At 44.1% G+C, this 14,852-nt stretch overlaps 1 protein-coding gene across 1 annotated transcript; it reads left to right on the forward strand.

The window, feature by feature from the left end:
• Nucleotides 1–1,708: 1,708 nt before the first annotated feature.
• Nucleotides 1,709–14,510, forward strand: LOC144132531 (sulfotransferase ssu-1-like). Its single transcript, XM_077665012.1, has 3 exons — nt 1,709–1,817; nt 4,600–4,952; nt 12,057–14,510. The coding sequence occupies exons 2-3, from the start codon at nt 4,627–4,629 to the stop codon at nt 12,673–12,675; spliced, it is 945 nt and encodes a 314-aa protein (XP_077521138.1). The 5' UTR covers nt 1,709–1,817; nt 4,600–4,626; the 3' UTR covers nt 12,676–14,510.
• The last annotated feature ends 342 nt before the right edge of the window (nt 14,511–14,852 follow it).

A 14,852-nucleotide genomic window follows, 5' to 3' on the forward strand; every position in this document is an offset into this window, starting at 1 on the left:
CGGCATCTTCGAGATGGCGCAGGACAAACCTACTTTATTTTGCCTACCACTTGGGAATACGAGGCAGATCAGCAAAAAATGAATCTCAGCAAAGTAAGTAGTTGTTTTAGCCATCACCGCGTTGCACATACATAGTGTTGAATATCCGTTGTTTTGCTTCTCTCCTCAATGCGCCCAAATATTGCCAGCCTTAAATTGGAGCTGTTTTCGCGTGTTTTGAGAGAATAACCTTATTTATTCGATAGAAGTATGCTTCATAAAAGTTCTTGTATTTAGAAATTATTAGAGAAATTTAAAACAATAAGCGGCAATGTGAAGATCAGATTTATTTATATTGTCGGACGGTATTGAGGCTTCACTGACCCCCTCTGGATGAAAGATTTACAATGCGATGCTCGTCTATAACGAAATAAATGCCCCTGGATCGCTGTTTGTTTTATAGTGTTTATTCAGTTCTCTAGTAATCTTGATGTTACAAGTTCGGCTAAGCCGCCGCGGTGGCTGAGTGGTTATGGCGCTCGGCTGCCGGCCCGAAAGACGCGGGTTCGATCCCAGCGGCGGCGATCGAATTTCGATGGATGCGAAATTCTAGAGGCCCGTGTACTGTGCGATGTCAGTGCACGTTGAATAACCCCAGGTGGTCGAAATTTCCGGAGCCCTTCACTACGGCGTCTCTCATAGCCTGAGTCGCTTTGGGACGTTAAACCACTATAAACCAAACAAGTCCAGCTAATAAGATAATTGGTGGTAGAACGGAAATAAGGGTGGCAGAAACCAGGAATAATCCTTTGTAGATAAACCAGACAACACGCAGATATACAAGGAAATAGAATTTACGAGTGAAGGTATATTAATGTACGAACGTTCTGAAGGTACGGTGAAAGTTCCGTTCCATCATTTTGAGGTATAAGCTGTTTGGAAGTAGATACAGAGTTAACTTTCTACCCCATTAACCACGACCTCATAGTTCCTGCACTGTCGCCTGTTTAACGATTCCTGTTACATCGAAGTGACAGCCCTTGGATTCCTCGGGCTACAGCGGAGAAAGTGTGATTTAGTTTATTTCCAAAATATTCTTGATACACACTAGTGTGCCCCAAAGAATCATTTTTCATTTTTTTCAGATGTCCTCTTTCATTTACACAAGTTATGAAGCACATTCGAGTTTAATTTGGAGCATTTGAAAGATTACCTAAATCACTTGTGAATCATATCCGTAAATTATCAGTTATTTGTCAATCAGCGCGTATAGTTTACAAATTAACCTCACTGATAACTTCATATCTTCATCTAGGCTTCATCTTCCTCTCGACTCCTCGAATCCTGCCATTATTCTCTCATTCTGTGGCTTTCGAAAGAGAAAAATGATGCGTAGGGCTTAGAATGCGGAGCAGCCACTATGCGCCTGGTGATGTCATGTCCACAACTCGGTCCAAATATTCTCCCTGATAAACAACCTAATGGCTGCACCGCTGAAATCCGCAGTACTCCATCTCATCTGACTACTTTACGGTTGTTTTGTTTTTTGCGCTGCCTGCAATCACCCGAGCTGCATCCGTCCAAACACTCCGACAGGAAGCCAGGCGAACTTTTTTTTTGTCCTTCCATCGTGCAGCTGTTGAGGCCGGGCGTTCGTTCAGTCGTTTCCGTTTGCCCAATGTTGTGGTGCTTTTATTCAGCGCAACCATGGTTTTTTTTTTTAGTCATAGCCAACCTCCCAGCGGATGTGAGTGGAGTGTGCTTACGGATAGCTTTTAACCCGCTTTTGCAGGCTCCTGCTGCTGAGACGCCAAACCGCCACCCCAGGATTTGAACAGGTGAGCTCATGGTGCAGGTATATACCGTGCTGTAAAAAAGTTGTAGAAACATAAAACCTTGAAGCCTTTAGACATTGGCGCATATATGAAATAGCAAGAGTGCAATATTAACACAGTGTTCTACGAAAACAGATCAGTAAGCAAAGAAGGGACAAAGGGTGATAGCCTTCGAATGTAGTGAAGCACTCCGCAAAAGTTATGGCTTCTTTAGAAAGTCCGCAGTGGTCTACTTTGCTGGATTCCGCTCGTGCTGCCGTTTTGAGAGCTTCTAATGTCAACTTCTAGAGCATAGCTGCATCGTTATCAGCTGCATATGAAACAGGCATCCTTAAACGTGACGCGTTTTATCGAGAACCTCTACACCACCATAGTTTTCTGCCATCTGGGTGAGAGCAGTGCAGTTGTCCTCTGCATAAAAGCAGGCGGCCGCATGCACGTCGGGTCGGCCTTCTTCGATGTCGTCTGAAAGAATATTAATATGCGATCATTAGCTCAATGCTCACCGCGCAAGCCTGGCGGGCTTTTGGCATTAATCAAAAAGTGTGATGCAGCATAGCGCTAAGAATGTTTTGTTTCGTCGTCATCATCATTTGCATAACTGGGTGAACTGGTAGACAAACCCTTTGCCTTAACCCTCATATAAACCTATATATTACTGCTTTTTCTAGACGCCTCATTATATTTACTCTGAGATCTGAATCGATGTAATGTCTAACAGCCATTTTTTCCTTTTTTGTTCTTTTCGTACCGGTACCTTTCTAACAGAGCAATTCTACGTTTAGGTTTCTCTACCCATCTTCTGGTCCTAAAATTTGGGGCAGCTGCACGAAAAATTGCGACATGTCTGAAATACTTATTGGTATCTGTTTACTTTTTTATAACCTTGATTGGTGTAGAAGCGCCAAGCACCGCGTTTTATAAAACCTCACAGTACGAAATAAAAAAAAAAGACACAAGAGCACACTAGCAGCGAGCACGTACTTGTACGCGTAAAGTGCACATGTGCGATCCGAAACAAACATACCGTCGAGCGATGTAACAGGCGTAGTCTTATTAGAAAGAAAAACATTTCGATACACTGGAAAAAGTGTAGTGTGATTAGGATGTCATTTTGTGCTTATTTTGCACTTATATTGTCAAGTCCTGAGAGGTAAATACCCGTGTTCTTATGTCGCGCCATCAGCACTGCAATTGTAATGTGTAATACATTCATTGTGGTGAATTTTTAGGCTGAGGTTCAGCACATTAACTGAGTTGTGCTGCGCCTGTGACATCGTGCGGCAGCATAACACAAGCCTGTTCTTGATGCGATACATGTGAGTAGGCCATAGAGGACCCAATTGGCTAGGTGACCGAGCGGGGCGTTAAAGAAATGTCAGTCCGGAATTCGAAAACTTGGCAAACGTAGAGCAAAGCTCCTCCGCGTAGCGAAGAGTAACCTTCAATTCACCGCGAATAGTAACCTGAGCTGTGTGTCGTGTTGCCAGTTGCGCTGTTTAACTGTGCAATGGCAGGTCAATAAAGAGCAGTCTTTTGTCACCATTTGTCGTGCTCCAGATAAGCACAAACGCCTCTATCCTGCTTTTCTAGAACGATCACTTCTGAGACGATTTCTTCGTGGCAAACGGTCTTCGACAGACGAGTATCGTAACGAATACTGCTTCTTTCATCGCCAAGGCGATGGTCTGTTTAAAATGGTCGCCAGGAAATTGGTAATGCTAACAGATATATCTGAGCCTAAAGTGCCCCTGCAAATGGCAGCAGGAGTTTAGCACCGTATTTGCGGCTCGGCGCAACGCAAGCTCGGTATTTTAAAAGGAAGCTACAGAACGCTAACCCACTCAATGAACGTTTATAAAACCATAATACGGACATCTTTGGAATACGCGGTTATAACCTGGGATACTCAACAACGGTGCTTCATGCACTGAAACGAGTTGGAAGGATTGCAGTGGGATTTATTTTTTCCGCCTACTAAGATCGCCAATCCGTAACAGCTCTGCTTGCTCGGGCACAACATCCAGCATGGGCCACAAGAAGAAAGGTATCCCGACAGAAGTTCCTTCATCAACTCTACTGAAAGAAAATAGACCCAAATACTGGCTTGTATCTGCTACCTCGCGGAAGACTACCACCTCGTAATAATTACCCTTATGTTATTATGACGTGCACAACATGATTGGATGCTTTCTTTCTAAAACAATAATTGACTGGAATAACCTGCATTCATAATTATTCATAGACACCACATAAACAGACAATTTTGTGAAAAATTTCGAAGTCTATATTGTCTAAATTGTCTTAACATGTGTTGCTATCGGCTTTTTGGTATTTTTTTAATCATCGGATTCCTTATTTTACTGAATCCCACCCTGTATGCTGCGTAACTTGGAACTTGCTCCTTTCTGTTCCTGTTTTAATTATCTGATTCCGACACTGTAACAGCGCAAAAGGCTAACTGTATTTTTAATAAATAAATCAATAAACTTAGAGAAGGTTTAACCGGTCCTATGAGGTTAAGTGGGCCCAGGAAGAGCAAATCTTTAGTGGTAAGAAAGCAAGCACTTATTATGAGGGGCAAACGTAGGAGGCAAAAAGCGCAACAATGTTACGGTCGCCTCTTACTTTTGCCCCTCCTCTCTTGCAATGGTGTTTCCTATCATTAAACTGAGAAATGAAGGGGAAAATGCCATTATCGAAGAGCGAGTTCTTTGGTTGAGGCACTACCAAATCTACAGAAGATGATTTTGGACGCTAACCCTCGAAGTGTTCCTTATTTCAGCGACCGTCGAGACGATTCAGGGCCACGATGCTGGACAACATGTGCAAGCTCGTGGACGGTTTCCTCGTCAACGACTTCCTGCATGACGACAACGTGCGCTCGGCGCTCAACTACAAGGCGAAGGCCGGAGACTTGTTCGTCATCAGCTACCCTAAGTGCGGAACAACGTGGACCCAGTATATTTCATTCTGCATCCTAAACAAGGGCCAGCCTCCGGAAGACTACACTGACTTCATGCTGCGATCTCCGTTCATGGAGCTTCTGGGCGCCGAGTCGGTGCACCGAATGTCTGGTCCAGGAGCCATAAAAACGCACTTCCCCTTCAACCGGCAGCCATATCACCCGCAAAGCAAGTAGGTGCCACTACAACTATTTATGATGCTTTCCAACAGATATCTAAGAAGATATGCCCTTTGTGCAAGTTCGACTACTTATGAAAGATAACATGACCTCCGTTTATTTCTCTTTAGCCGACTCGATTATCATTGCCTATTGTTCTTATATATCGAAATGCTTTTGTTTTGAGGCATGGACTAACGTCGCGTATTGCTGTTTTTAAATGCTAGCTTCCATATATATGCATTATTCCTCCTCGCCAAAGCATACCATCCACGTTAGATATTTTATTACTCCCAAATCTTTCTAACCTAGTCCTCCAATTATTCGACTGCGCCTACAAGTGAACATTTGCTTATTCACAAAAACTGACCGCACGTTAACCGTTACCGAAAGGCTACAGGCATTTTCAAGCTATTTATTTAGCTTCTGGAATGTGGGCGATTTCTGAACATGTACACATGCAGTGAGAATGTCTGCAAAACGCTTTAGGAGAGAGAGAGAGAGAAAAACTGGACTCTTTAATGAAGAAACAGAGAATTTAGCCGGCGTTTCAATATCGCTGGCATGCTACTCTGCGTAGGGAGGGGAATTTGGGAGATAAAGACTGAAGCAGAGCAGCGTGGAAGAGGTGGAAAAAAACGAAGATAAAATGCAGCCATGAAATGGGTACTAAGGATGCAGTGGCGAGTATTGATGTAACCTATGGAATGATGGAATGCATAGTCCGAAGAATGGGCTGACGAAGTTCACTGCAAGAAGAATGCATGAAGGTAACCTGCAAGTGAATTTAGAGCTTATCGAAATGTCCAATGTCTTTTAAATATGTAAAAAGAAAGTTCATTGCAAGTCTCTGTTGCCTGAAGCAGGCTAAGGGGCCTAAAACTTTGTCCATTGTTAGGGGCACTGGGCAGAGCTTCTGCATGCAATGTTCATAGTACGCACGCTCGTTAGCATACGCAGGGCACTCAAGCAGGATATGTTCCACAGTTTCTATCGAAGCACAGTTGTCACAATGCGGACTGTTCATTTGTCCAAAACGGTATCGCAGGCCATTTGTATATGCAGCATTCAGACGAAGTCGGTGATAAAGTGTTTCGAGTTGTCGAGGAATTCTGGGTGAGAGTCTTGATCTAAGATGTGGATCGATTGAGTGAAGAAATTGGTACTGATGTGTCGGCAAACTCCAAAGCCGATACGCTTCTTCGTACGCAAAACTTTTAGCCATTTGGGACGCATCAGATTTCGTGAGAAAACTTCGGATGTATCTCTGATGTTGATGGCCCTTACGGGCCGCTTCATCTGCTTTTTCATTAGCCATAATGCCACAGTGAGCAGGTACCCACTGAAATGTTATGCAGTGGCCTGCGGCAATAGCTAAATGATGGATATACCCAATGTCCAGGGAAACTGGCTGGTGATTCGTTTTCTGCAGCAGGTTGGCCAGGATCTGCAGAGATGCTTTTGAATCAGTGAAGATAACCCAACGGCCGGCGGTTCGGCGCAGGATGTAAGAAACAGCTTCCTTAATGCCGTGAAGCTCAGCTGTTGTAGAGGAGGTCCTCCGCTGCAGCCGGTAAGAAAGGGCATGGCCTGTTGAGGGCACACAAAGGCCACAAGAAGAAGTTTCTTTAGTAGTGGAACCATCGGTGAAGATATGGGTGTGCTGCGTATATTCTTCGATTAAGTAGGCGAGAGTAGCTTGCAGAAGTTCTGCCTGTGGCATGCGGCTCTTTGCATTCACACCTGGAACAGACTTCTTCACCTTTAGAGGAGAGAGTGTCCATGGAGGAAAGGCCAGAGGTAGTAGTTTGTGAGGCTGATTAATAGTAGGAAGGGGCAGGAGCTGCACTGCCTGGCCAAAGCTAGAGTTGCTGTGAGTTAGGTGGACACGGTGTAGGAAGTGCTTCTTCCCTTGCAGGACATGGCGGAGATGGGTACGCATAGTTTCCTGGGCGGCAATTACCTCTAGTGGGAGACATCCTGCCTCCGCTACTGTTCCTGATGTTGCAGTGTTTTAGCGTGTTTGGGTTGGCTTGCGGGATATCTGCTGCGTTTCTTCCGCTATACTCTTATTATCGCTGGGGGAATCTGCAGAGGGCTGTTGAAGGATAGGTGTTGCTAACGTATGATTCAGCCATGCCATGGGCTGGGGGTGGACTGGATTTGTGGTGCTCGGTTGCGGCATTCGCAATTTTGGAGTAGACCGGTGCAGTAAGCAGTCAAAATGTGCAGAGACGTGGGCTTGGTGGAGAGGGAGATGCGGCAGTGACAGTTTCCGCAGTTTTTAAATCGCCAGGTGCAATAAAGAGCCGTTCTTTAGGGGGTGGGGCGGCCTTCGTGGACGTCACCAGCGACGATGACGGCACGATTTTTTAACGAAAAGCATCGATACTCCAACCGCCATAAAAGCATTTGAAACTCCGCACACATGTTTTCAAAGCTAGGCAGTGTAGCTAGGCGGACACCATTTTTAATAGCGCATTCCAACCTGCGATCTGGTCGCCAGGGCTGAATCCACGAAAGAGAAAAAAAATTTCTTTGCCATTAAGAACACAGGATTTCAATCCGGATCGTCCATTGACAGCATCTTTTATGTTCGGAAAGGAGGAATCGCCGATTGAAATGCGACAAGAGATTCAAATTCTGAAGAGCATATCGACTCCGAGCAGCCAGAGCACTGGCAGGAAAACGAAAGCGTCTGCGACAAAGGCGGCTGAAAGTCTAATACTGCGTGAGACGCGAAGCCTGAAGTTCGTATAGTTTCTTCTTTTGAAATGCGAAAATAGAACCAATTGCTCTGCAGCTTGGGCCTCATCTTAAATATCGATTTATTCTAAAAATATAACCGGCTTTACTGGAATGGTAAAGCGGTTTACTGCTTTAACGCATTCTATTCCTTTACACATATTTTCGCGCTCAAGTTTAAACAGCTCTGCTATGCTGCTTCTCAAGTCCGCACATTCTTTACGCCAACGCTCCCGAAAGCAATGATTTACGCTTCATATTTTGTGGTAGAATGCTGGTTTAATAAAGAAAAATAGTAAAGTGGGCTAGAACTATGACCCAAAAGTCAAATTTCGCCTATGTTTCTTCGTCCGAAGCCTCTTCCTTTGTGGCGAACCTAGTGTGGCAGGTCATGTGACCTTCTGATGTCATCAGCACCTGCCTATCTGACTGTCAGCAATCTGACCACCGTGGCATGTTGCAGTCTAATTAATGATTGGCCGGTCGAGGTTGCTCTGAAAGAGCATCCTGGGTCACATATGCCCCACCTGTGCCAGCACCTGTTATCGCTGGGCAGCGGAGTTTCGCTCAAATGCTGCGCCACTGCGTCTGGAGCCGTATGAGGGCTCCCCGCGATCTGTTAGTGTAAAGCACGACCGATTCCACATATATGGGTGTTGACCAATACGCTACCTCGCTATACCTTTAAGACGGAGCTGTTATGTCCCCTTCAGTATTTAGTGAGCTAGCGCTTATAGTGGCAGTTCCCCGCATTTAGCCGTTTTGTGTTTCCTAGCTAAAGACTGCTTCCGGCACCTACCACGATGGGCGCGTGGCAAGCTGTCAGGTGCATGTATACATTAGTGAACATAAAGATATATTTCAGTTTTTCGAACCTACATTATCCTGGTAACCCAATTCTATTCACGGATGTGTAAGGTTGGAGCTGGGAGGAGGAGGAGGAGGAGGAGGAGGAGGAGGAGGAGGAGGAGGAGGAGGGCTTTATTGGAACAGGAGAGGTCCGCCTGGTTGTCTGCCTGGCATGCTACTCCAGGTGAAGGTGAAAGAAGAGAAGATTAGAGAAGGGAATGGTGAAAAAAAAGAGAAAAAGAGAAAAAGAAAAGATGAATGGTTAAATAAAGCACACTCACGCACTCAAAACACACACACACACATGATTGTCAAAGAATGTCCACCAAACCCGTGTCTCTTAAAAACACTAAAAATGCTTCTGTCACGCGCATACCCGAAGTTCGAGCTGGGGTCCTGTCGCTTAGTTCAGCACATTTCACTTGACGCTTCACAGTTAATGAAATTACTGTAGATCTCGATAAGCGGGCCACATTTTTGGAAATGTCGATAACAGTTGTTGCAGAGATTTTTAGCCTGGCGCGAACAATGTCCTTCTCGATAATTCGGTTGGTCGTACTGAGGTGGCTTCGACGAAGATAGGGAAACCAAACTTCTTCTGAACCTATATGTTTTAAAAACTTGTGAAGGAATTGACCGGGCTACTCTGCAATCCAGTGAAAGCGGATAGTGTTTCACCCCATAGTTCTGACCGTGGTTAATTGCCATTTAAACTGTCTTGTATTTATCTTAACCTCGCAGTGCGCCCACTGCTTATAAAAGGGTGCAGTAATACATGTAATCGCAGACTATCTCGCTTGAAAATGAAAGTAAGGTAAAAAAAAATTACAGCACATAGAAAATGAAACAATGTGAAGCGCCCGTGAAATGACAAAAAAATGTCCTGAAGGCAAAAAATTATGCCCCCAACAACTTCTGACAGAACAAGAGGAAGTTATTGCATCATAATATTTCAGAGATAGCAACTAGGAAAATATCATATCTTTTGTTCAATACTGTATATACGCCTTGCAGGTTGTGGTAACTTCGCGAGGTCACGTGACGTAGGTGGTGGGTGAGAAACCTTCCTTTCCGCTCACACCACAACCTAAGATGGCGACACCACCGGCGACGCCTGATTTTCTGCAGAATGGGAGCAGTGACTGATATGCATGCATAGAACGGCTGTAATAACCATTCCGTCTGGTAAATACTGTGCTCCATTATGGAGTGCAAGCACACAAACAAAAACGCCTGATATACAAAATTATTCAAAGAGCAGTATCATTAATAACAAAGGATAAGCACGATACACAATTAAAGACAATTGCCACACAGCGCAGGCGCACCTAATTCATATTTGGCCTAACTGCGCAAATTAACTAACTTTTTTGCGATGTAGATGCCCCGACTTTAAAAGCCAGTAGCATGTATATATGGAATGTAAGTTTCTTAGATATAAATGGATATTTTGCTGCCGGACAAACATCAGCATAACCTGAAAGAGCCGTAGAATCGATGTTAAATAAGGACATGAGCTGATGCAATTGCCCTCAGTTTACCAATAATAAAATACATAATCTGCATGGTCGATTTATTCGAAATTTTTTAATGAAAATGGTCTTAAGTGCTCAAAAGCAAATGCTTACTTTGAATTTCACCCAATTTTACTGCGCTTCCGTACATAAATGCCAGCAGGATAGAAGCAGTAAGCTTAAAAAGGGCAGCATACCAATGAGAAATAAAGAAACCGAAGATGATAGATTCAAATGTGGGAAAATAAAACTGCACTTCAAGCATCCTTGTTGTGCGCAAAGCCCGGAGCGATGATTCGTTTGTTTGCGGTGATGTGGATTCAAATTATTGACATCTGTATAACTCTCCTCTTGATATCACCCTTAATGTCACCGTGATCGCCGACCTATTCATGGACAAGTACAAAGCCCTCTTCTCAAACTCTTACCCCATTCACATCAAATAGCTGGTCGATCGGGTGACGAACGAAGCCCTGGGAACGGCTTCCGGAAATTTTTAAGATCCACCTGCTCAATACGTCCAGTTTAACAATGTGTAAATAAGGATGTCTTGCCTCCTCCTCCGTAAACATTAAATAGACAACGAAGGGGGAGGAAAACATCACTCCAAACGGCCACCATAAAGCTACATTAAACGTGAGCGTTGCACGGAGCGCACGCACTTATCTGTCTACCGCCGTGCGTGGATGCGACATCTTTTACAATTTGTCGCCATAAAAAAATATTGTCATGGCGTACATACACCCCAAAAACTGGCAGGCGCTTGAGCAATTCACTCTTTTTGAGAATCGTCGATGTTTCGCCTAGTCCCACACTGCGCCACCTTTGCTTCATTGGCTCATAAACACCGTTCTTCAAACTAGACTGCGCAATCTGTTGGTCTGGTGGCAGTTCTAAGAACGCACTAAAACTGAACCGCCCACCGCAGGAAACAACAGTGCCGCCGCTAGCTCTCCATATGTTTGAATATACGGTGCTGATCGCAAGACGCAGGCACCTAGCACAGAGGCACTTATAAGCAATCTCCTTTTAACCTCGCTAATAATTGTTATATACCTTCAAGCATTTTTCATTTTTCCTGTCATTCTGCTATTCATAAAGACATCATACTCGTCATTGTCGGTGTTGCCTTAGAAGAAAATGGGGTTATAATTTGTGTTAGTCTTAATTCGTGACACCCAGCTGGAAGCCGTCTTTCATGCACGCACACTTCAATTAAAAGATTTACGTTCCATAAACTCTGGACCTGTTTCTGTTGTAACAAAGATAAAGGACGATTATAATCAGAGCTGCGTTATATTATTACGCGCAATGATTGACGTTATTTACTTTCGCAATCGTTGTTCACTCTGTATTTTCCAAAATCTTCCATGCAGTGAAGAGTTACCCTGAAAGCAGCAGTAACACGTGCACTTTGGGGCGGCAGATAAGATTGTAGATTTACCGGAAGAATCACCTGCATGCCTCAACGAAAAAAAACTGTTTGCGATGAGCCCGTAGAATAGTTTATTAAGTTTAATTGCCGCACAGATTTCATAGTTTGAGCCTGTTTGCAGGCAAAGGTATACTCTTTACTAGCCTACTGGTCGAACATCTGGGGCGGCGAAGACCCTATATTCTCTGCGCAAATGCAAGATTCCCTTTTGTTCGGAGACATCTGGAGTAAATAACAGCCCTTAGGATTTCTAACCAGCATGGAAAGGATTTCAGTACTTTTTCTCAGAGAAGCCATGTGCAGCTACGCATGGGCTTTCTGCCGAGTTTGCTCATGGTTTATTTGTGCCAAACTTTTTTCCATTATAAAGCAAACGCGATACATGACTTTTGCCACCCACTGCCGTGCTTGCTACACAGAAAAGAAAAGCCCTGACATTGTAGACATTGTGGCTGCAAAACCTACTGTTCAATATTAAATATTCGTTAATCTTTGTCTTTAGAAATCTCATGTGAAATGTTAGGTACGTTTGCTAAAACTTCAACCGCTCTTTCTGTTTCTTTTTCGCATTTCAGGTATATTTACGTCACACGGAATCCGTACGATTGCTGCGTGTCCTACTTCCACCACGTCCGGGATTCGCCCGTCTACAACTATGCCGATGCCACTTTCGACATGTTTTTAGACGTCTTTGTCCAGGGAAAGGTCAGCTGCGGAGATTACTTTGACCACCTTCTGTCATGGTACGAGCATCGAAATGATCCCAATGTTCTCCTGATCACCTACGAGGGACTGAAAGAGGACACGGCAGCGTCAGTGCTCCAGATAGCCGACTTCATTGGAAACGAGCATGGCGATGAGCTGCGTCGTGACGCTGCACTTTACGCTAAGATCACTGACATGGTGAGCGCATCAAGCATGCGCAAGGCCTTCAGCGAAGGCATCAAGTCTATCATACCGAGTTTGCTGGCTCTCCCACCGGAGAAGGCATTGAAATCGGTTGAGGTCTACCGAAAAGTGCTGAGTAAAAAACGCATGGCGTCTGCAAAGAGTGAATTCATCCGAAAAGGCGTCGTTGGTGACTGGAGGAACTACTTCAAGCCAGAACACATCGAAAAGATGAAGGCTTTTATCGCGCTGAAGACACAAGGTAGTCATGTTATGAATCTGTGGGCTGATGCAGGGCTTCCATGAGGCTGAAGGTTGACAACAATGATCTGCCACGCAGGCAAGCCGTTTCATCATGACTATAATTTGAGCTAGCGAAAATAAAGCAAATAATCAAGATTAACAAAAAATGTTTGGTTAAAGGATGCATTCACGCGGTTAATTCAGCTGGAATTTGTCATAGGAACCTAAAATTGGTAGCTTTTTGGTAAGCTCGGTATTAACTAATCAAGCCTGGTAAGCACGGCTGTTGGGTTTTTTCGTTAGAGGAGCAGTGTGTGTTAGTTTTGATGATTCCGTCTAGCGCTTCTGCAGCTACATTACAACGCCTATGTTTTGTTTGACCGCGAAGACTAAAGACCGGATCCTCGGGGCTGCCGACGTTTCTTGCTTTCTTCTTCCTCTACCCTTTCCTCTGCGGTGACACACCGGGCCGACTGATCATGCTTGCGGCTATCCTGTAATACGATCTATGAAGAACTTCTCGTTATAAAACCCTTGTTTCCGGTGTTTAACTAAACTTCAAATGAGCCATGAGATGACATCGAGCTGGGATCGTGATATTCTTCTACAAATTCACGTGTTTTGCCTACACCGCAGGTCAGACATGCGCCCTTGGACGTCGCCGTCATAAAATTGTGGCCACCCCGAAGTTTTAGATTCAGTCACACGTTCTAGGGATCTGCGGCCGAATGCCACTCCTGCTGTGTAACCGTGACTGGTCTGAATAGTAACAAACACATAACGGTATTTTGTTGAACTGTAAGCATTCGGTTACAGTCGCAGCAAGTTGCACAATCCACTCGGCTGCATCTCGGTAACTGCTTCTAAGGTTATGCATTGATAGCAACATGTCCGGCATTCGCGAATGAAAAATTTGAATATTGAAAATTTGTAAGACACTTTTATAGAAATATTGAAGGTAATGGTCCATTCTACTGATATACAGTAAAACCTTTCTTTTACTGTCCGATGCAAGTTTTTTCATCGATCGCATCGAACACCTAAATCTGCCACAGAAAACCAGTGGGCAACGCTACTGACAACAGCAGACAAATTAATAAAACGAAAGTACAAGACTGCCGTCGGGTGATCTGCGGATGTATTCAATTTTATAGTGTAATTTTACACTTCATGAGAAAAGTTTGTTCATAAACAGTTTCCCGCTCAAGAATGCTTTTATCCACAATTGTTCGGTATGTCAAGCTCTCCAGGAAGCAACAACGGCAAGGCGTGTTTTTGGAAGTATAAGGTTAATATAAGACGATTGGCGCACTTTTTCAGCACATTTTAACAATGACTGCGCGCAGCTTAGGGCGCACTGAAAGTCAACTATTGCGAAAACTCTACCGGCAGATATAGAGATCTGGAAAACTGGATACAACGAGGAAATTCCAAGCTAACGTAGACGTTAGTAGAACTATATTACACTTTTGTGCTCATTCGCGAGCTACATTGAGAGAAGCGTTTTTATACAATAGTCTGTGCCGCGTCAGTGAAATTGTGTGCATTTGCTTTGTTGCTGCGATCGTTCGTATTTAGGTTCTGTATTTATCTACACAATTATCGGCAAAGCGCCGTGGTGGTCGGACGTTCGCGCTTTGCCACCATCGAGTGTAGACGCGGAGCACGATTTCTATAGTTCGTAAAATAAAGCAATCATACAAAATATTTCTCGTTTATCTCTTCATTAATCTGATATCCACGGTACTGGCTCCTATTTATTTTAGTTTCGCTCTAAGACGTACACCTAATCAGTGCATGTGCCAGCGCAGGGGGTGGCGCACGGGGTTTTTTAAAGCGATGGGTTTAAAGATACCGTTCTCCAGAAAATTCGGCGGCGTACTTTATGGTTCTTGTTGGCGAAAAATTCGTGTTTGTCGAGAGAGCATGTTGCATGTTGCCTTCAACAATCATCGGAATTGAAAAGTAATTTGAGGGGCCTTAGCGCGGGAGAAACAAAGACATAAGAGAGACACATAATGAGTGCTAACTTGTAACATAAAAAATTGGAAGCGAAACGACATGCTCGAGGAATCAAATGCGCATGCCCAGTTATTTACTAAATTCAGGAGGCGGCTGATATGAAGTTAAACTGAGCTAAAATAATTTAGGTGCTACGAAACAAAAAAGGAGCATGCAGAAAAGTGGTCAAAGGAACATGGAAAAAACCGGAAGCACGTCTGCCACCTTCAAACGGCAAC

The sequence above is a fragment of the Amblyomma americanum genome, chromosome 5 (genome assembly GCF_052857255.1).
Source record: "Amblyomma americanum isolate KBUSLIRL-KWMA chromosome 5, ASM5285725v1, whole genome shotgun sequence".
Taxonomy (NCBI): Eukaryota; Metazoa; Arthropoda; class Arachnida; order Ixodida; family Ixodidae; genus Amblyomma; species Amblyomma americanum.

What these genes read in the sequence shown, in the direction of transcription:
- LOC144132531 (XM_077665012.1), top strand. Translation starts at nt 4,627, where the DNA reads ATGCTGGACAACATGTGCAAGCTCGTGGACGGTTTCCTCGTCAACGAC. An exon ending in CCATATCACCCGCAAAGCAA is followed by an intron (nt 4,953 to 12,056) that starts GTAGGTGCCACT and finishes TTCGCATTTCAG; the next exon opens with GTATATTTACGTCACACGGA.